This window comes from Vidua macroura, chromosome 4 (genome assembly GCF_024509145.1).
Source record: "Vidua macroura isolate BioBank_ID:100142 chromosome 4, ASM2450914v1, whole genome shotgun sequence".
Taxonomy (NCBI): domain Eukaryota; kingdom Metazoa; phylum Chordata; class Aves; order Passeriformes; family Viduidae; genus Vidua; species Vidua macroura.
In genome coordinates, this window is record NC_071574.1 from 42,210,323 (window position 1) to 42,232,361 (window position 22,039).

The window sequence follows — 22,039 nt, forward strand, 5'->3', positions numbered from 1 at the left end:
CTGCAACCTGATCTTTAAGCCATGGAATTTGTTTTATTGCCCCATGGTTCTCTCTTGGTTTGACTATTTCAGTCACACTTTTATCACTCTTGAAGATGATACAGTCTTCCAAGAGAGAAGGCAGCCATAAACAATACACAGGCTGATGGCAAAAATTGAACAGAAAAATACAGGAGTTTTGTTAGATTGTTAGGTTTCTTTCCCTTATTTTCTTTTTCAGCATCTCCAGATGAAATTAGTTAAATTTCTTTTCAGCAGTTTCTATGAGTATGTGCAGAAAATGTTGTGAACAGTCTGTACTTAACAGTCTATAGAGTATAACTTTTAAAAGGTGCCTAAATATGCAGGCAGGTAGATTACAGATTTTCTTTTTTTTTAAATCATATTCATATTATTGAATGCTAGGTGGGAAAGAGATTTCCAAAGGAAAAAAAAATTGTTCATATTCTTTACTGTCTTCTCTTCCTCACTTAACTCTGCTCTGCCAGTGTACAAGAAAGATGGATAATTTTTACTGAAGAATAAACAGAAAAAATTGCAAATTAAACAGTTCTCACTCAGTAAACCTCCTTCAATTGCTGTGTTGTCAAGCAAGAGGAGAATAGTCAGAATGCTTTGTATTTAGACTGGAATCTGCCCTGATTTGCTGCTAATCTTTCATCAGGTCTGTAACTGAGCTGAATGCCATAGACAGTTAGAGGTGCAAAAGAACTTAACCGAGGTTAAGGACTTCTCCTATAAACAATGGAAGTAAAATTCCTAAACAATGCTACAAAGAATTTAATGCTTTGAACATAATAGCAGGAAGAAACTAGGTAGGTTAGTATTATCTTTTTCTGCATATGCTTCTAATTAACCACTGTAGGAATAGGTAAGAATCAAGGTGACTCCTGATTTTCAACTCTGTGTTATTGCTGCAGAGAAAATAGTCTTGTGACAAACTTACAAATCTTGGAGAAATAGGGTGAAGTTATTGGTGGTCTGAGCAGGGGGACCTTGGTGCTTGCTCTCTATTTGGATGCATTCCACAGTAATACCCCAGCTGACATCCTGAAGCTTTCTCCCTGTTTTCTTTCCCTAAGCTCTCATTCCACATAAAGTTGCATTGGCTAGACAAGGGACTGTTAACAAAGATGCTAAGTTTTCAACTGCACCTCAGTTTACCAGACTGTCCTATTTCCTAGAAAATATTGCAGGACCAAATCCCAAAAACATTAAGGAGTGTGCAATCAAGTAAATGGTCCCAGTTGTATGCCTGATTTTCATGCATGATTGATACTGGACTTACATATAAAAGTTCTGTAGAGTCCTGAGTATGCAAATTAGGTGCACGATATGTGCTCTTGTACTTTTGGAATTAAAGTAATAAAACCACTATACATTGACCAATACACTCCTCTTAATATACTGGTTACATGTCATTCATTTGGAGTAATGTGCAAAATTAAAATAGGGCTTAATCCCTTTTTTAACAGCTCTCATTCCTAGTTGGTCTTTCTGTTAGATGGTGTTTGTCTGCTACTGCAAGAATCCTGGCCTTCCTAGGATTGAACTTTCTTCATTAATGAAGAAAGAGCTGTCCCCTCAATACCTGGAAGCAGAGGTCTGCCAAAAACTAAGACTTTGGAAGTTACACAAAGCTGCATATCTTAAACTAAGATTCAAATTTTAAAAAGGGAGACACCAGAAAGATGATCACGTAAAATCAGCAGCAACAGCATGGAAAACAATTCATCCCATTACCAGTTTTAAGAACTAAATGTTAAGAAACCAGTGCAAAGGACAATTAATCCTAAACTGAAAGTAAAGCATAAACCACAAATTCTCATCTCCTATCGTTTAGGTTGAGGGTGGGTTTTTTGTGTTCGTTTCCCCTCTCCCCCCTTTTCATAATGTAGATTATCTTTTTCAGCAAAATCCATGCAAACTCTAAGCAACCTGACTTCTGACTTTCTGGCTAGATGAAAATATTAGAGTTGTATTATGGTTACGTTATAGATAAGAAGTGAAAGGTTAAAGAGTATTAAAATCTGGAATGCTTGGATAAAGAAGACAGTATTGAGTGGAAAAAATGTAGCAGGAGCAAAACATTTTGAAAAGAAGGACATGGATTCAAAACCAAAAATTCAGTCTGTATACAGGCAATGGAGAATCAATTCTTGACTCTTAGAAGCTGTAATTTTAATAAACTAAAAATGCTTTGAAAGAGAGGAGTAATTTTAATAAAACTAGACTAATTTTAAAGAACCAAATATAAACACCTTGTAGCACTGGAAATACCATGCAGTACTGCAGAGATACAGTACACTACTGGATTTATATAAAAAGTTCAGGCACACGCAGACCTGTTGCCTTTACTCAGTCATAGCACAGAAGCACAACAGGAAGAAAACACAGCATACTGATAGTATTGAGACACTTGGGTAAAAGCAAAATACTGAAACACTAGACACTGAGCTCCTTGTCCATGGAAAAGCTGTTATTGCACACTGGGCGTCCAGTACCATACCCTGTGTGAATAGTTGTGACCTCTGACAGGTGAGCTGCAGGATCTCTTAGTCATCACTGGGCTACGAGGAGGTTTACCCATAACAAATAGCTCCCTCTTTAAATTAGCCTAGAAGAACCACAAAAACTTTGTCAAGCGAGAGTTTAAGAATGAAGCATCATGGGATTTTTGTTGCTTCATTCATGCATGCAAATCAGACATGCTTTTCCTGATAAAAAAAGCAACTGTTACAGGTAGGAGGGGTACTATTAGTATACAGTATTTTCACTGCTACACTGTATCTTTTATCCTCAACGGTTTCCTGCTCTGGCACAGACCCTTACATGTTACAATTAAAAGATGAATCCGGTATAGCATATGCAATTGGAACAGTTATTGCATGTATACCCCCTGAAGTAGCTCAGATAATAACACAGGAAAGCTCAACAGCACTGAGCAAATTACATTTGCCATTCAGCACAAAGCAAATTACATTTGCCATTGGTACTTCTAAGGTAGCATTTCTGCTACCTGCATTCCTTGTTGTTAAACAGAACACACCCCTTGGATTTGCATTTAGAAAGCAAGTAAATACTTGGTGGAAAGTACTTCATGAAAGTATCCTCATTTTGTTAGCATCACTACAAATCAGCTTCATGTTTGTCAGAATTCAGTTATTAAAGGGTGTGAGCGCAGCCCATGTGAAATCTCATGGGCAGGGGTGAGCTGGGGGAAATGTGAGGAGAGTGGAGTGCTATACTGGAAACCTTTTCTTAGGTAATTGTGACTGTCAGTAGAATGTGACTAAACAGAAAACAGAAAAATCCGGCCCCCTCTTAGGAGAGAGGGGTGAATAAGAACAGAAAACAAACAAACAAACAAAAAAAAAAAAAACCAAAAAAACAAAACCAAGAGAGGCCAAGGAGGCAGAAAAATGTCAGCATTTCTCCTTAGGATGTGTCTTCAGACTTCTTTTTTTGGAGGACACATCCCTTCCACTAATAAAATGCGAAGTGACACTTCCTGCCCATAGCTCCTTGTATTCCGTTTAGTTCTAAGCCACATAGCAAATATTTATATGTGTGTGTGTGTGTGTATACATATGTATTTTTAAATTAACAGAAGTTACTGAAGTATCAGTATACCGTTTCAATTTATTTTCAGCTCGGATTAACACACCTTGCTCAAATAAGGGCGAAGAATATGCAGGTCACCTAAAAAGAATTTCAACTGCTACATTATTGAAAGCTGCAGAAACAACTACAGTACTCTATTTTGCTTCTTCTTTGAGATGGAACAAACCTAAGCTCATGACAGATTCATGTCCTGGAGAGAAGCCTTGTATCTCTTCCCTGCTTCAGAAAAAAACCAACAGATCTGTTGGTCTTAAGACTTCTTTAAGTACATTATGTCTGTGTTTTCTGTGAATGCACATTGTAAAATGGGGTAGATCTTAAGAAAAGAAAAAAAAGAGGAGTGTATTTATGACATAGATGTAATGATGTAATGATCACTTTTCTAGGATAGTTTGTCTTTACATTACTTTTTCTCCTTTCCATGAGCAGACAAATCTTCTGGAAGTCAGCATTGCAAATTAGCTTTGTCTTTCTAGAGCAAATTTTCATTTTTCGGCCACAGAGCTTCAATGCTGACACAAACTGTAGTCCTGAAGAGGGAATAATCTTTGGTATTTAGAACATGACCCTCTGCAGTGGTGCTTTCCTGTGAAATTTATGACTTTTCTCCCAGGCTTTGGATTGAAATTGAAAACAGAAACACAAATGTTATCTAGTTTCTGCATACTTGAATACAGTTCTGTTTCATTCAATTAACTAAGTTACATTGCTGTCCTGGTATGAACTTGAAATTGAGTAGAAGGCTTTCTGCTTTCCTATACTGGTATCTCCTTAAACTATTTAAATGTATTACAATGGCTATGGTTTTACCTTATGTTTCACTTGGAAAAGGCCTATCAATCCTGTGTTTCTTATGTTATTTAATATTAGTAGAGAAAGCAGTACATCTGAGAAGATCAAACTCAGTGTTAGCCTTGCAGTTGTTTAATAGACACGAAGATCTACAACAATCCATATTCAAGAAGTGCAGTTACCTTTAGCTGTAGTGAGTCTTTCTCCTGCTGATGTAAGGGTTTAGAGAGGAGAGGAGCTGAGAGGGAAGCAGTAGACAGGGATATTGTAGGAACGGAGTGGGAAGTAGGTGCCTTGGCAGAGGGAAATGGAAGATTAGAAGAAAGATGGAAAAGAGGATCAGTCTCCTGATGTTCCAGCAGAAAGCAGAGCTGGCTTAAATGTTTAAGAAATATGAGAAGTAGCTGTGCTATACAACTGTGTTACAAAATCAGCTGAAGGATGTGAAATGCTCATTAAGGGGACATGTAACTAACCTGAACAATCACAAATCTCATGCTAATGTTATTATTAGTCATCAACTTTTCTGGAAGATATTTCTTGCCTCAGAAAGCATTAAAAAGTTGCCATTTGTGGCCATGGATTTCACCTCTCTTCTTAAGTTTTTCTCCTGTGTTTTTCAGGTCATTTAAGGGTAGAAGGTAATTAGAGGGCAAAATGTAATTAAATAGTTTAACATTTGCCCTGACTTGCATGCTGACAGTGAAAGCAACTACCTGAATAGTCTGTTGAAGTAAGTGCGGGACAGAAAAAAGTATGGTTACATTGCGGCATTTAATGGCCAGCACACACTCGGGATAGTTCAGTGATGTACTGTCCCAAAGAGGAACGGGGGAGGGCTGCAGGAGGAAGCATTTGTGTAACTGCCAAACATAAACTGATCTGTTACTGTTAGTCAGATCCTCCTAACAGAGCCTGCTATAAATACATCAGCTGTGAGCTGACACATGCCACGCACAAACCGCAGAGTCTCTGCAGCAGGCACAGAGAGTCCCTCCCTCTGGAGGTTGTTGACAGCATTTGCTTGCTGGGGCCTCTCTCTCAAAAGGGGCAGCACACATTGGGCTAGTAGGGAAATGGTTCACTGGCTTTTCACATCAGAAGCTCCTCGGCAAACAGCAAGGACAGGAGGGAAAGGATCAGCACAATTCATACATCATAGAATTTACAATGGTGCATATGCCTGCTTCTGAGAAGGGACTGTCCCCTAACACTGACAATTTTTAATCATAGAGTTATAGAATGGTTTGGGTGGGAAGGGATCTTAAAGATCATCTAGTTCCACCCTCCCTACTATGGGCAGGGACACCTTTCTTATTAAACCAGCTTGCTCAGAGCTCAATTTTATCAAATGCAATTATGTAAAAGTGTGCCTGTGCACAACACAAATATGTAAATACAAGGCAGAGAATATTTATACTAAGTTATCTGAATACAGAAGTCAGGGTTGTCAGAATTTAAAATACCTTATCAATATTTGGTGAAGTATATCCTTCATAACAATCCATAGAATCTTCTCCACTTGCTATTGAGAATTCTAAATTGTCATGTACCAGATCCTCCTCTATATACAGTCTAGTCAGTTCTTCTGTTGTGTCTTGTGCTTCTCCGGAGAAATCTGATTCTTGAGGTTCTGACTGATCCCCTCTATTAAGTGACAGGTCTGCAGTACAGATTTCCTCTTCGTTTTCAGCACTTGCAGCTTGCACACTGGACAAGGAACCTTCTTCATATGGCGAAGGGACGTTACAGATAGCGCCATGTTCACCTTCTCTTGTAGTGTCTGACAAATCTCTAGGTACTTCAATAACTAAAGGGTCAATTATGCTTTCTAAGTCTTTATCTTTTCCTGACTTGGTATTGTTGCTGACATGCTTATATGCTATACCATGAGATGAGCTGGCTGAAGATGAGACAGATGGAGATACAAGAGAGGACAGAGGAAGATCTGTAGGAGAGCTGAGAAACACCTCTGTATTTGGCATAAGGTGACTATCCTTAACGTGGTGAATGTTATTACCTGGGGAGATTGCTACAGCTTGGGAGGTTGCTAATGCCAAAGAATTGAGTTCTTCTAAGTCACAAAGAAAACTGTCTGGAACTGATGGAGAAGTTAAGTTGCACATGCCTGAAGGTGAAAATCCAACAGTCCTTGAGAACAAGTCACTACAGTCAGCCTGGAGAATCTTTTGATCAATGTGTGACCAAGATGAAGGAAGTTGTCTGGAAAGTGGGGTCAGTGCTTGGGAAGGCAACTTTAAAAATAAGAAAAACATGGGAATTGAAATAGATAAGCATGACAGAGAATTAGGATTTGAGTAAGCTGGAAAAGAAAAATGTCTGTGCCATCATCTGGATTACAGGTGGTAAAATTTCAGTGACCATGGGTGTCTGAAATCACTACTATATGAATCATAACAACAGGAAAGACATTTGAAACATGAAACTATCGGGTTCTGGCTTAGGGCATAAATGTCAAACACGAAGACAAATCTGAATCATTACATTCATGAAGGCAACTGCATTTGATCTGCTAAAGTTATGTTACTTATGGTGCTCTGTTAGTAAGCCTGTCACAGGTTATTAAATCACACAATTAATATTAATGAAATTTTCCCAAACCATTACTCTTATTTTGAGAATAGCATTTTCAGAAGTACACTTCAGGTGTCATTAAATACTTCTTTCCAAGTATAACAACTGAGGTAATTTCTAATTATTAAACTGTTAATACTTTTATTTTTCTTAGCACTTCTGAGTAAATGGTTAAGAAACATCTTTAATACATTGCATACTTTTATTAAGGCATGAGCAGCTGCTCAGAATGAATGAATTTGAGAATTCAGAATTAATTTGTTTTTCAAAATTAACCCTATTATTTCAAAATGATGTCATCATTTGTGAAAGGTACATTCAGTTCAAACTGGACATAGGCAGTCAACGATGCTTTTAAAATAGTGACAGCACAGTACACAAGAGTATGCTTTGAGTACCGTTACACAATATTGATTGAAGTATTCTTCTGGTAAAACAAACGTCCTTTTCTAAGAATGAGACACTGGTGAGTCATACGTACACAGCATCAGTAGATATCCATTGCTTCAGTAAATACTGAAAATGCATTTTTATTACTATTAATCCTCAAAATTAAAATTGAGCAAAAAATATGTTCATATAATCGTTACAACTATCCAAAATAATTAGATGTACACCTCTAAGTTATCTGGATTACTACAGACTTTAATTATTAATATAGTAGAGAAGAATAATTTCAAAAGTCTACATTAATGTTGCAGAATAGGGAAGCTAGTTTACTTACCTTCTGCTTGAGTTTTGTTGAGGCAAACAACTTTATTACAGTAAGACAAACCTTTGTTACAGAGTCTTCTGTACCAATGTAAACAGTAAAGACTGATACAATGTAGTCTGCTAAAGTAGAGCTAGGCTCTTACAGAAATACTCAGTCTCTTTCCCTCATCATTCCTCTTAAGCAAGGACCCCTAACCTGTGGTTTTAAGGTCAATAATACTGCTGAGGAGATTTTACCGTTTTTACTTTCCCATGGCTATAAACTGCATTAGATCTAAAGATACAGATGAATTAGGCCAAGTTACAGAGAGCAAAACTTGCTCATAACTTATATTGCTTATTTATTTACTGCCATTAGGCCAGAGAAGTACAATTGTTCTGGCAACAAGGAGCAATATGTGGTAAAAATCTTCAAAGGATAGGGAAAGTGGTATCAGAAAGTGTGGTAAACTCTAGAACACCTTCAGGACTGATGAAATTCTTCTAGGTAGCTAGGAACAACATGTCTTCTTCATGGTATTGCCATTTCTGAATACAGCTGAATCCAGAAAAAAGATGTCTGTTTAAGAGTCTCAGCGGAAGGTGGTTTTGTTTTTTTTTTTTAACCTGATTATTGAAGAAGTATCCTATGTTAAAAAGAAGGCTTCTACCAATTTCCTTCCCTCATGAACTAATATAGTAAAAACTAACTTAATAATAATGGCAGGATACTTTTGTAATATGGATGTAAATGCTCTGAAGTATCACCTGTGCTCAGCAATGGCTATGGAGCTCTAGCAGGACACCTTAGAGAGAAACCTGCTCCATAGGAAACAGAGAGAGGCATCTCTGGAATAGGGAGCACTTAAGCTGCCTCATTGCACATAATGCCTCACAGAACTTAAGCTGCCTCATTGACTTGCCTTCAGGACCCTCTGGATTCCTGTAACAATAAGGAGCCCTAGCTTATGAATACCTTAGTTGGCAGCTACAGAATTTGATGTTACTTGAACAGTTTTATGGGAATAGAAGAGACAGGATCTATTTCTCTGTTGTGACACATTCTGGAAAACCAGACAAGACCTGTTCTAGCAACTGTCCCAAATGAACTAATACTTAGTAATAAGAAATATTTTCAGAGGCTACTGTTGCCTGTAAATGACATCTTTGGGTAGCTTTTTGCAACCCCAAAGTAGTTAGTAAATGTGGAACTTATTTCAAAGTCTAAGCATGTGGATGACCACCAACTGTGAAAGTAGATAGAAGTAGAAAAGGGGACAAAACCAAATGAAACATGAATTAATAGCAGGATAAAGAAGTTTATAATTACACACAAAACCCACTGCCCATGCTGAAGAGATAAACAGCAAAGGTAAAGAGGAAGACCGAGAAAAGTTTCCATCTTGAGTGTTCAAAGTAATTGATAACAAGTTCATTTTAAGCACAGTTTGCATGCAGAAACTTCCTTAGCTTCTATCACTGCCAAAAATGTTATGTTCCCCACACAGGTGAGTGCAAAACCTCACAAGTGAATGATAAACCAGAACACAGGAATCTTTCTGCAGCATCCTGTAGTATGATTATAGTATGAGTATGATAGTCTAGTATCTAGACTAGGAAAGGAAAACAACTCGGAACCTACGGTACACATCTGATGTGAAAAATATACAACCATAAAGGTCTGAATTCAAGTTCATTGACAATGTGATGACAGTCACCTCACTCCTAAATGAAACAATACTGTCAGTTTGTACCACTCCAAAGAATGTACCAACATTCTAGTCTCCTCATAGAATGGCAAAAGGAGGAAGGTTTTGGTATAGAATCACTGGCTGTTCTCCTTTCCTTCCAAATGTACTGAACTGGTCTTGGCAAGCTGTGTCCTGCACGCTTATGGAACCATAGGCTTTTAGGACAGCTGTGTTATAGGAATGTCTTCACATTGTACTATTAGAAGTCTGCTAGACATACCCTTAACGCTCAAATTCTTGCTAAGATTCCCAAATAATTTTTTTTCTGTTGACTTGACTTTTCTGCCCAAATTTCACCTATCTCTACTTGAAGAAAAGAGCATAAATCCTGGCAGAATATGAGACACACTTGTCTATAAAAAATATTTATTAACAACATAGTAGTGCAATTTTACCTGTGCAAGAAAGAAAATGTTGTGTACTTAATGCCTAAATTATGTATAATGTTAACAAAAAAAAATTACAAGTCCTTCTAAACCCACTCTAGAGGTGGCAGCTAACATCAGAAAATCCTTACCTTAGTTGAACTTAAATGATGTATTCTGTCACTAGAATAGCTTTGGGGTATTGGAGGGTCAGGATAGTCATCAACACCTTTTGACGGATTCTTTTTGATGACTTCTACATAGGAGACAGGGAAGATGCCTTGTTTGTTGGTTCCTGGCATTTTACCTTCATACCAGTTTTGATCAACTCGCTTAAGAAGAATTACTCTGTCTCCCTGAAATGCATTATGAAAATGGGTTATCAGTACATACATTGAAAGTTAATTTTGTACATAACAGGTATTATTTTAACACATACTATTATCTTCCCTACAGTGCTGCTTCCCATCAGTCTTGAGAATCATCTCCATTTTCCCATTTTTCCTCCCATTGATAATAGCCATATATAAAACTACCATCCCAGTAAAATGAGGGGTTAGGCATGGACTAAAAATGCTGTTCTTTTTTTCTGAGAGGAATCTCATGTAGTCCTTTCCTCTTGCTTGGGAGATTAACATGAACACTTTTCTTTGGAACATAACCTGTTTTAATCGTTGGCCAAACCACTAGCTAATGCCCCAACTGCTATGCCTATTTTTTCTTAGGAGTGATAAAAGTTAAACAATTAAATCCATGCAAGTGCTTTGTTCAGTGAAACTGGAGTAAGTGAAGGTAGTAAACTAAAAATTGTGAGTCTGTTGAAAATATGAGAGAAATAAGTGCTTTTCCTATGTAAAATGGGCAGGGCCTCACTGTTTTTGGAGACTGTAGACATTTAAATGGGAAACATCAAGTTTATATTCAAACCTTTTACTTCATGAGCTACATCCTTCTTTGGTTTACATGATGTTCTTTTCACTATGTCTTTCTGAAATAAATCCTTGCCTATTAGTTTTGCATTCTTATGAGTTTCTTTAATTTTGTTTCAGCAGTTGATGTGTGGAATTCACTACAATTGTCTTTAATGAGATGGAACAAAGGAAAGCCAGTGCAAATCAACTTTCCAAGCAAACCAAAATTGGGCTGTCAAGATTATGATCTCCACAATAACCACAAAAGCTAATTTTAGAAAGAAATAAAACATCAAATTACCATAACCCCCAACCTCTAATTTCTCTAAGTTCCTATTCCTGGGGTTTTTTAAGACCTCTCTGACTTTTACAAATTTCAAATTAATAAAAAAACACCCATTATTTTCAGTAGTGTTGGATTAGGCTGTAGGCAAGCAACAAAAATCTCTATCCTTACATTTTGTTCAAAAGAAAAACAAACCACTGAAAAGTTTCTATGAACACTAATTCTTAAAAAAAAAAACCCCAAAAGTTAGGGGCAGAATTTCCCAGTGGATGAGGAGTACCCACTACTTACAACTAAGTATTTAATATCTGCAATAATAAAATTTCTCTACCGTATTAATATTCCAGTGTCTAAAAAACTTCAGAAATTAAACATTTTGTTCATATGCAATTCAGTATAGCCAACAGGATATGCATAGGAAAGATAATAGAACATTATAAACAAAGAACTGTTATTAAATAAAATATTTACATTCACAAAAATATCTCTGAGGCTTTTTAAAAAAAATCTCTTATCTTCCGTAATTTTATATTTTTTCTGCATTAAAATCCTTACTATAATAATTGTGACAGCCAGGAATAATATTTAAATAAAGGAATAGATAATTGAAGTGAAAATTCAAAGTTTAGCTGGACAGTTAGCAGATGACTGCATATGCTACTCTGCCACAGTCCAAATTAAAGGCAAAACACAATTACAGTATTTGCAGCTAGCTGAGACAGACTGCAAGCCAACAAGCTATTATGTTAGAGTTTCCTACCATGGCATTGCTTTGTGCATTGCAAATCTTGAATGCAGAGTGCACACAGCACAGTATTTACCTAAATATAGATTCTGTGTAGCAGGAGACATTACAATGGTATTTTGATGGAAGATAGTTCTCAACTGTACCTTTCTAAGTGATAACTCCACATTTGTGTCTGCGCTGAAATTATATTTGGCAACAGCTTCTCCAATCTCTCCAATCTGTGCAGGGGGAGGTGGCCTGGCAGGCTGTGCTTTTTCTGGGGGAGAAAGTTTCTAAGGAAAAAGAAAAAACAGATTTTCATCATTCTCATGTGGTTTGTGGACCTATTACCCCAATTAATTAAAGGAATTAAAACAAAGAACAAACCTCAACATAAGAAATCGGGAATATTCCAACTCTTCCATGGTGCTCACCCTCATACCAGTTTTGATCAATTTTCCTGAGGATATAGACAGTATCTCCTTTCTTAAAGGACAGCTCTCTGTAACAAATTTATTTATATCAGATGTTTACAGCTTTACATTTAAGTCTTCTCCCTGCATGGTTCCTGAGATCTTTACAGTTTGGAACTGAAACAGAATGTAACAACTAAACAGTTGAATAAAAAGTGTCACAGATGTGGTACATTTATCAGTTGATCATAACATATAAAATCAATGACTCGCATTTATGAATCCTATGCAGTATCTGTATGTTACAAACACCTCTCTTACATTGTGATTCCAAGGAAGCATTGCTAGTTACCACCAGAGGACTCACTATGATGTATGCATGCAAGTATGATATCTTTTGGATCACTTGTTTTAAGTACTGCTTTTATGACAGGCATCAGACACATACTTGTTCTTTATGTATTCAGTATAGAAACCACAGGGTGTATTCCACATCTTTATGGCCTATCACTATCTTTCTGCAGCATAACAGCGATGCACACAGGCTTATGTTCTCACCATTTCTCTATACTCAGAGACTGTGATATGTTAAATGTTGGATGCCAAAAAAAAAGGACTTTTTAAATCATTTAGAATATTTTCAGATCCTGGCTTGGGAGATCTTTGCTGTATCATCCATTTGGTTTTTCAAGAACTAATGTGCTGCTCTGGTAATTTCAGTTGTGAGTTTTGTCCTGACATAGCTAATGTATTCTATTGTCAATGTTTGGTCATATCTAAAGATTCTTTAAATGTCTTGGATCATTGGAACAACAGCAGAAATGAACTGTAGACATTCTACTTTGACTCTCTCACATCCTAAATCAGTGGTTCCCAATATTTTTTTATGGACCACTGCTTTTTGTGTTAGTATGTAGCATGTCACATCCTGCAAAAAGCTCATGTTTGTTAAGACAGACAGGAAGAGGTTGAAGCGTTACACGGACTTTTGATAAGCTCATTATCTATGACTGTAGTTTAAGCCATTTACCCTCTGTCACCTAAATATAATTCACAACAAACAAAGAGCATTCAGTGTGTATCCTTCACAATCTGTGCTCTGGAAGTCTGAAGATGCACAGCTGTTCATGTGTTCAAACAGATACAATGGAGCATATAATAATTTAAGATAATTTTATTACAAATAACTTCTCACACAGTTTGCTAGTGCAGGGACTACTGTCACAGCAAGCAGGGTCCTCGTGTCCATGGCATTTGCTGTTGAAACTGGCTTGAACACCACTTAAGTGGTAGAAAGAGTTTGCTTGAATTACAAATTTTTGAATGAACAAAAGTCTAGTACTTACTTAGAAGTTTGAGCTTTAAAGTCATATACAGCTCTAGCTGGCAGTTTCTGAAAAACAGGTGAAGTGATTAATACATTCAGGTAGTATGACTATATGATAAATGTGTTTCAATTTTTAAAAGTGACCAAGATCCAAAAAGAAAAGGATGAGCTTTACAGTGGTTCTTGAAGAAATAGGCAATGAAATATAAGTCTTACTTTTTTAAGGCAGTTAGGTGTTTGGGACTTAGTGTTCTAAAACCAGAAATAATTAAATTTTAATGCAGACTACTTTGCAACTTGATGTTTAAGAGAAGTACCAAAGTAAATAAAAAAGTTAACTATGTCAATGTGACTTTTAGGCAACTAGATCTCTAGGTACAACATAAATACACATATTTAATATTCTGTAGTATTTTAGGTGTCTTTAATGTAAACTTGATTTCAATTGCAATGATGCATTACATTTATATATATATACATATCCTCTGACAGCTGGAAATGGTTGGAATACTTTTAATTTCTATAATTACATTCATAGTTTTAAGAAAGCACAGTACTGGAGGGGATCTGAGTCATCTGTGCAGCTCTCTTGCTATCAAAGGCAATCACATGATAACATTTCTTTCATACATTTATCAAGTTCTGTCACAAAGTGCATGTAAGCTCAATACTGTTTCAAAAAAAAAAAAAAAAACCCAAAAAAAAAAAAAAACCAAAACAAACCAAAAACCTGTAAAACAGCCCTAACTCTCCTGACCTGTATGGCTGACACACTTTCACTGTTTTCAAAGCTGTAATGAAAATATGAACTGACCTGACCCAACAGTTTCACTCATGGACTGTCTGCATCTGACAGCACCAGATACTTCAGAGGAAGTGAAAAGCAGAACCACATGAGGGCATTTGTTAAAGTGATTTAGTCTTGCTCTGCAAGTACTTGCCCAGATAAGATCACCCCATTCTAATAAATGCCTCTCTAGGATGTACTAGTGACTAGAATGAGCTGATTATGCTATTTTTGAGAGATACTATTTGTCATGATGTAAAGGTACACATCTTTTTATGACAGCAATAAAAAGGGACACTTGTAAATTTTACATTTTACCTTTATTCCAGGCCAAATATTCTTGATTTGGTTCTCTCCCTTCTTGTCATTTTAAGACTAGCAAATCTAGCACACCTACAGAATTGTCTTCACTATAGTAATAAGTCCCTGAAGTTATTATAGGGATCCTGTCAACTTGAATTTTGCCATACCAATATGATTTTCCATTACAGATCTCCTTCAAATAAGATAGCCTAAATTGAAAGTATTTTTCTGTTCCTTGCTGTTATTACAAATGGTCTTTTAGACAGGAGGGGAGGAGGTCTTTTAGACATGAATCAACATATGATTCATATAAACTGTAGCATAGCTCTATTCAGTCTTTCCTGATTTTGGTACAGCTGGTATTGCAACTATTAAAGCAAATGACAGAAAAAGTGGATATTAAAATAACAGTGTAGCTGTTTAAATAAAAAATACTTTGAAATGTACAAAACATACTGGAAATAGAGATGCCTTTCTTCTTTTAATATTTTTAAACCTTTTAAAGTGATCTTAAAAATGGCTTGAAATTTAAGTATTTTATGTATTTTCAAATTGAAAGATGACTTTCCACGTCACAAGATTCTTTAAAAGAAACATACAATATGGGTCCTGAAACTTTTTTATCCTGTATTTTGTAATGAGGAATATTTTTTAAAAAAATCAGACTTTTAGTCAAATTGCAGCAATATAAGCATGTCAGTGGGGTATAAATGGATCTGAATTAAGTTCTAACCATACCACCATTTATCAAGGTATATAGCCCAGAGCAAAATCTTATAAATTAGCAATTAAAATATAGTAATCTTTTATGTTGTTTGGAGAGAATTTATAGTTCTAGATCCATAAGCATTATTAAGATACAGTATAATAGATACTGTATATATTTTATATTTCAATGTGTACTTTTCAGCGATGCTTAATGTTAATGTTACTTTCAAGATGGTACACCTGCTTCCATTTCCTCTTCCAAAACATTACTACAAGCAACCAGCATCTAATTACCATCACCAACTGCTACAAATGTTAGAGTAGGCTAACTGGTTTTGTCTAATCCACTAACAGCAGTGGTTTGTTTTCCAAACAAAAATAACAGTGAAATATAGGTGTTTTGTATCAGTTTTGAAACTACCAAGGTAGTTTCTTTGTGTAACACTTTGGGTTTCTGAAGAGCCTTTCCCCAGTCAAGTCTGTTATTTTTCTCTGTTCCAAACACACATTCCAATCAGTTTTGACAGAGCTGATCAATAATTAGTGAGTTTATGTCCATGTCTATTTAATAATGAACAGAAGAATACAGCTTATCTTAAAAAGCTTGATATTATTTTAATTTCTTGAAGTACCGATCTCCTTAATGAAAAAGGAAGATGCTGTTCCTTTGGTCTGCATCATTATATAGTCTTAAAACCAAGACAAATCTTGTCTCAAATATGTTACCAGTTTTCCATATGGATATTGCCGTGTTATTTATTGTTGTTTCACTACCTCTTTGTCTGTAGTTCCTCTTCTTTCCCTTGGAGTACATCGTCCCACATCAGTGAAAGCAGAAGAATAGCTTCCAGGAGACTCCTGGTCTACTGAAAACAGAAATTATGTGAAACTACGACAAACAAAACCATTCAAATCTGTGATGCTGCTTGCTTTCATTTAGGGGGGTGAAAAGATATTGAAATCTATTATTTTACATTTAATAGAAAGAAAAGCATGTGATATGATGGTTAAGAGCACCTTTAAAGGAAAAAAAAAACCCAAACAAACTAACTTTAAGCAAAGGCTAAGGCTGTCTGATCCAGAGCAGCAGAAACTCTATGAGGATTGAGAGAGCACATTTATGCCTCACTGTGAAAAGGGATGCTCCCCTGCTGGCCAAGTGGAAGACATGACAGCAGTACTCGGACTCCATCAGTTGCATGACATTGTTTTGGAATGCCAGCAATGTAAACACATAATTACATGCACAACACATGATTCAAGCATGCTCCAATGAGAAAATGTGAAGAAACATTGTTTCCTCCTAAGTGATCTAAAATGCATTTCTACTTTACCAGGGCAGATGTTAGGCAGCACAAGGGAATTTAAAAGGATGTTACTTGATAAAAACAACTCTGTTTTAAGAGATGGATTACGAATCATATTACTCACCAATCTATGTGGCAGACTTTTCTAAAGCACAGTTTACCAATGTTTATTACAGGATGGGTGAATATTTTCTCATGTTTTGATAAGGATAAAATCAAAATCTTATACACTCTATAGCTCTGCAAGTTGAAAATGTGAAATGAAAATAGAAATATTTAATGAACTGTCTCTTAACTTCTGAGAAGTACTGTTTTAGTCTCCTACTACCACAGTGGTACTTTCTTGTGAAAATGTGATTGATGTTTGTCTTCCTTTGACTTCATTCCCACAATCTGTTGTTACCAAGCTCATAAATTTCTAAAGAAATACAGGTGGAACAAAGAAAACAACTGAAAGCATCTCATCCATTCTAATTGGTTGTTGACTAAGCCACAAAAACTTGTGGCTATTGATAAATAAAATGGAGGTAAAGAGATGATTTTATTATTTATACCATTGTTTGCAAGCATGTCATTCCCGGTAAGTATATCACAGCCCCAGTTCTGGACAGCTTTTTTGATATGGCATGTGTTCCTGAATGAGGATGTACACCTACTGCATAAACCTAAAGATACAATGAATGACTCCAAACACATCTATTTTTTTTTTTCTTAAATTTCTAGCAGTAAGAGAAGGATATTGAAAAGGAGTCAAAATGCAGAAGCTTTAGGACAAAAAATCTCATTCTTGTTTCTACAGTTCCTTATGCTGTCAATACTGCTAGTTTTCAATCATCTGCTATGACCTTCAGGTCTCTGTGTGGCTATAAGAGACATACACAGATCCAACAAAACATGAAAACTTGATTAGAAGTAGAGCTCAGCCATGACTGCTGCTGATGGAAACTAATGGAATATTCTGCTTTACTCATTCTCCATGCTACTTTAGGGATATTAATGTTGACAGAGTGTATTGCTTTCCTCATGCCAGGCTCCTTCATAGCTGCAAAAGCTATTAGAAATCCACATTTACCTTACACTATGGATTTCCTTATTTTCACAGACTGGAAAATTCTCATTTAGCAACTACAATATGTGAAAAACACATTTTTCAAGAACTTCAGTCTCATCATGTAGTACTGTCTGCCAGGGTTAATTATGATTAGGCCTTGAGTATGACTAATTCAATTCTGAGCTGTGTTTTATAGCTGTTTTTAACCAAATTTTCTTTTCTGAATATGCCTATTACAGCTAGTTAAGAAAAGATGGTAATAGCTTCAATTCTAATTTCTCTTGAAATACATATTTATTATCGTGCTACTTGCAAAAGTTACACAAAAATATACGAGAATAAGGATAAAACGGGTCTGATCAAATATTGCATAATTTCTATATTAAAGACATTCTCTCTTACATCCATTTCGGATTTCAAGAATATCTTATAAGTAATTTTTTCTTTTTTTTTGATTAAAATAAAAGAAAAATTAAAAAAAAGAAGCAGAGCAACAAACAATTCAAAGCAGTAACTTTAAAAACAGATTGGTCATACTTACCCTGATAATTTCATTCAAGTTTTGATTATTGAGAAATTACCTTCTAAGAAAACAGGTAATTTTTCAAAAGTTCATAGACATTTTGAAATTCTATGGAAAGAATTAGTTTTGCTGCCACAGAAATTGGAAATTGTTTGAACAGTTGAAATGGAAACTTCCTAAAATGACTTTAACATCTATTCACAAAAAGTAACACAAAGTAATGTATTCATAAGAAAACAGAATCGACTTTCTATGGTACTGGCAGAATTAACAGCATTTTTATCACTTAGATTTGACAAAATTATATTGTAAAACAATTTTAGATTCACATTCTTTTTTTCTTTGTGATAAAGAAAGGTTATCTGCATACTGTTTTCAGTTTCACCAGCATCTTATGATGCATGAATTCACTGCTTAGTAACATCATTATAATTTATAGAACTAATTTCCTTTCAATTAGTTGAAATGCACTGCTACTTCACTTGTCCTGATTACTGTATTTTGTGAATAGACAGCAAATTTATCTATCCTCAACACCTATGTGGAAATGATGTCCTTCACTAACAATTCTGTGGGATGAAAGCTTCTTATGGATGACACAAAGTGGAATGAGAAAGGGTGGGAAACACAGGGAGTAAGGTGGGATAAGTCAGTCACAAGGATAGAGGAAGAAAGTTAATCCACCTTGGAAACACAGTGCACTATCATTGTTGTTAGTTGCATCCATGTCTGGAAAAGAGGCACTAAGAGGTAATCTTCCACAATCATTCTGGTACAGTGGACAATGGATAGCACCATCTTGAGGCAGTGGATGAAAAGGCTGGTGCGTGGGACTCTTTTTCAGAGCTTTAAGAGATGAATTCCTTTCTGGAATGTCTGGAAGCAGCTCAGTAATAAGTCTGTGTAATATACTGTTGTCGGGCAAGCTTCCCCGCCTTTTTTCAGCTTTAATTTGGTCACAGATGTCTTTAAGTGCAGAATCTAGTGCTTCAAACACTGATGACTTGCATTTTTTCTTTTCAGTTTGTTTTTTAGGAGCTGCACTTTTTTTCCTCCGGAAAGGCACTGGACTGACGAGGAATGCTATCTTAGACAGGCCGGATTCTGCTTCCTGTCTCCTTGGATCTTCAGTGGTTTCTTGCTTAGCCCTTTCATGTTTTAGCATGGTGGTGAAACGGGTGTAGGATGCTGGGCATCGCCCTTTGCAGGAGCTGATGAGATGCCTATGGTGGTGGTGGTGGTGGTGGTGGTGATGGCCTGATCCATAAAAGCTTTCAGATGAAGTGAAGGAAAAATGATCAAAGTCACTTTCACTACAAAAGGATGAACCCTCTATCTGGATAAAGTCACTGAGATCAGAAACCACTCCGTCTTGATCGCTGTCTGAAAAATCTATATGTGATCGTTGTGGCTCATCACTGGTCACTTCAATATGAATTGGCACCAGGGTTTTAGACTTGTAGCTCCGTTGTACCTGAGAGGGATGTCTGACTGGAGTTTCTTCTTCCAGCAGGGATTCAATAGAAAATCGCCTCTTTGGACACAAGCCATTTTTAGGAGGCTCTAATGTAACAGTTGACAACATGTCATCACCAAGGTTCGGCATTGATTTTGACTTCTGTATTAACTTTTCAAATTCAGATATTCTGGTTGGCACCATGTCTCTGGGTACCTCCTCAGTAGAAGACTCTCTCCAGCCTTGAAGAATACCTTTGTGCTGTTCTTTTTCATATTGCAGTATTCTGGACTTGACAGAACAAATCACCTCCGAATTCATCAAGTCTTTGCGATTGATGCGGTGCATCTTTTTGTACATCTTCAGGAAACCTGGAGCATCATGTGCAGATCTGTGACGAACTCTTGATCTACCACTACCACGGCCCTCAACGTATGGGGAGTTCCAGTTCATTGAGCAAATTTCTTTGGAGTCCTCCTCACATAACAGAGAGCCCATGCTTTCAGCCTTGGCCTGTGCATCGGGATAGCTGTCGTGATCATCTGTTAACAGGTCATCACAGCTACGAGACTTCCTCTTCGGAGAAGCAGCTTCCTCTGTGCTACTCCAGACTTCTGCATTTTGGCGAGTCATTTGCCAGCCATTCTTGTAGCTGGTTGCCCTTCTTGAATCATTTGGAACAGCTAAATGTTGTCTGTAAGTGCTACAGTAATCTAATTCATTTGAGGTGTTGTGGTTGTGCACTGAGTAACTTAAAAGGGATGGATATACTTTGCTAATATCCCCACCTTTATAATCCATAGAGCAGCATGGTAAAAAAGAGACATTGCCAGAAATTAAAAGATTCAGAAAGTTGGAATTAGCATCAGTAAGTATTAGAAAGACTAGAAAAGAGAGAGCAATTAGTGCATCTATCAGCTTAGGTCAATACATAGTTTGTTACAGCCTAGGACAGCAGAGCTAATAATTAAGTTATTTTCCAGCTGCAAAAATGCATGATAATTTGAACAACAAAAAGAATTCCTTATTAATTATGGAGATGTTATCTCCTCTACAACCCCTGCTATCAAAGCAACGTAAGAAACCAGGCATTAATTGGGGATTAATTGGGATTTTTAAGCAGGTCAACAGACACTAAAAGCTGCAAAGGATTTAAAGATGAAGCCACACAACAAATCTAGACCTCAGGGTAATACTGACTTTTCCACCTGGGCATTCTGAAAAGGTTGTTTACGCTTTTTAACCTGTATAAGGCTCAGAGTTCACAGCATCCACATATTCTAAGATAGTTAAAATAAAGATAAATCTTTGTATCAGATCAAATAGGAAATTTCTCCAGGTCATTCAGAGGTAGCCTGCTCCTTCCCTGTGTGATAGCACTGAAGGGAGCAGTGTTTTGTACAGCTTGTGCAGGGCAGAACAAGGCAGCTCAGGAAGTGCTATGCAAGTGTAAAGGAAGGTGTATCAGTTTACTGAGCCTAACCACAATGTAGAAGTAAAAATAACCCTTAGATTGACTTCCATAACAAAGGCCTGAGTTTTCAAGCTTTAAGACATATTTTTATGTGCATGGTAGATCTAGAAGACACTATGAGACAAATTTGGAATGGTGGTCTTTCATAATTGTACTGAACTTTCAAAAATAGTCTCAAGTGGCAACATTCAGTTCAGGAAGGGTGCTTCAAACAGCTCAGTCTGCTTTCTAAAAAAAAAATGAACTTGGACCTGAAACTGAAACACTTGAGTTCAAAATTCATGCTGATCAAACACTTTATAATGTGCTCCTTCTTTAACAAATTGGTTAATTTCAAGAAAAATTAACATTCTACAGTGCTGGGAGAGAACAGTGTCACCTTCTGAAAGCTAATTGGCTGTGGAAGAGATTCTTAATGGAAGGATTTTCAAACACAGGAAGTGTTGAAGTCATGCTTCGTGCTTGTTATTGGTGGTGGAGTCAAAGGCACATGCAGACAAGTGGAATTTATCAACTTTTTACTGCCTGGCCTGGTAAGCCAAATGGATGAGTTAATCCACTTTTAAAATCACTGCTATAACACTTTAATGTTTTAAATGTTTAAAATAGATTTGCTTTTCAGCCACCTCACTCTCAGTGTTCCTCACTGCTTTTCTTTGACACCTTCTGTTGCAGTCTGGATATTATGTTCTTTTCACTGAGAATTTATTGTTACAGAAGTTTACTGATTAGTATAGCTACGAAATAGAGCAATTAAGAGAATAATAATAATAATTTGAACAGAAGGAGACATACTTTATGCAGTATTATTCTATATATTACTTTTATTTTATGTTTTACTGGAAGCTTTTTGTCTTTCTAGGAAAAAATCAAACCTCCAAACCCAAATGAACTGTCTCTGTTATCTCTTTCTTGGAGAGATGTGGAAAACAGTAATAGGATGGTG

At 36.4% G+C, this 22,039-nt stretch overlaps 1 protein-coding gene across 4 annotated transcripts in view; it reads right to left on the reverse strand.

Moving 5' to 3' along the window:
* The window catches only part of SORBS2 (sorbin and SH3 domain containing 2), a 145,312-nt gene that overhangs the window by 5,953 nt on the left and 117,320 nt on the right, over positions 1–22,039 (reverse strand). For 3 of the 4 annotated variants that reach the window (XM_053975052.1, XM_053975054.1, XM_053975053.1), the window contains 6 exons: positions 18,848–20,407; positions 16,057–16,145; positions 13,504–13,550; positions 12,132–12,246; positions 11,909–12,037; positions 9,973–10,176 (listed from right to left, as the gene is read on the reverse strand). In XM_053975052.1, coding sequence (XP_053831027.1) covers positions 9,973–10,176; positions 11,909–12,037; positions 12,132–12,246; positions 13,504–13,550; positions 16,057–16,145; positions 18,848–20,407 — 2,144 coding nt within the window. The remainder of the gene's footprint in view (positions 1–9,972; positions 10,177–11,908; positions 12,038–12,131; positions 12,247–13,503; positions 13,551–16,056; positions 16,146–18,847; positions 20,408–22,039) is intronic. The other variant, XM_053975056.1, reaches the window with a different exon arrangement.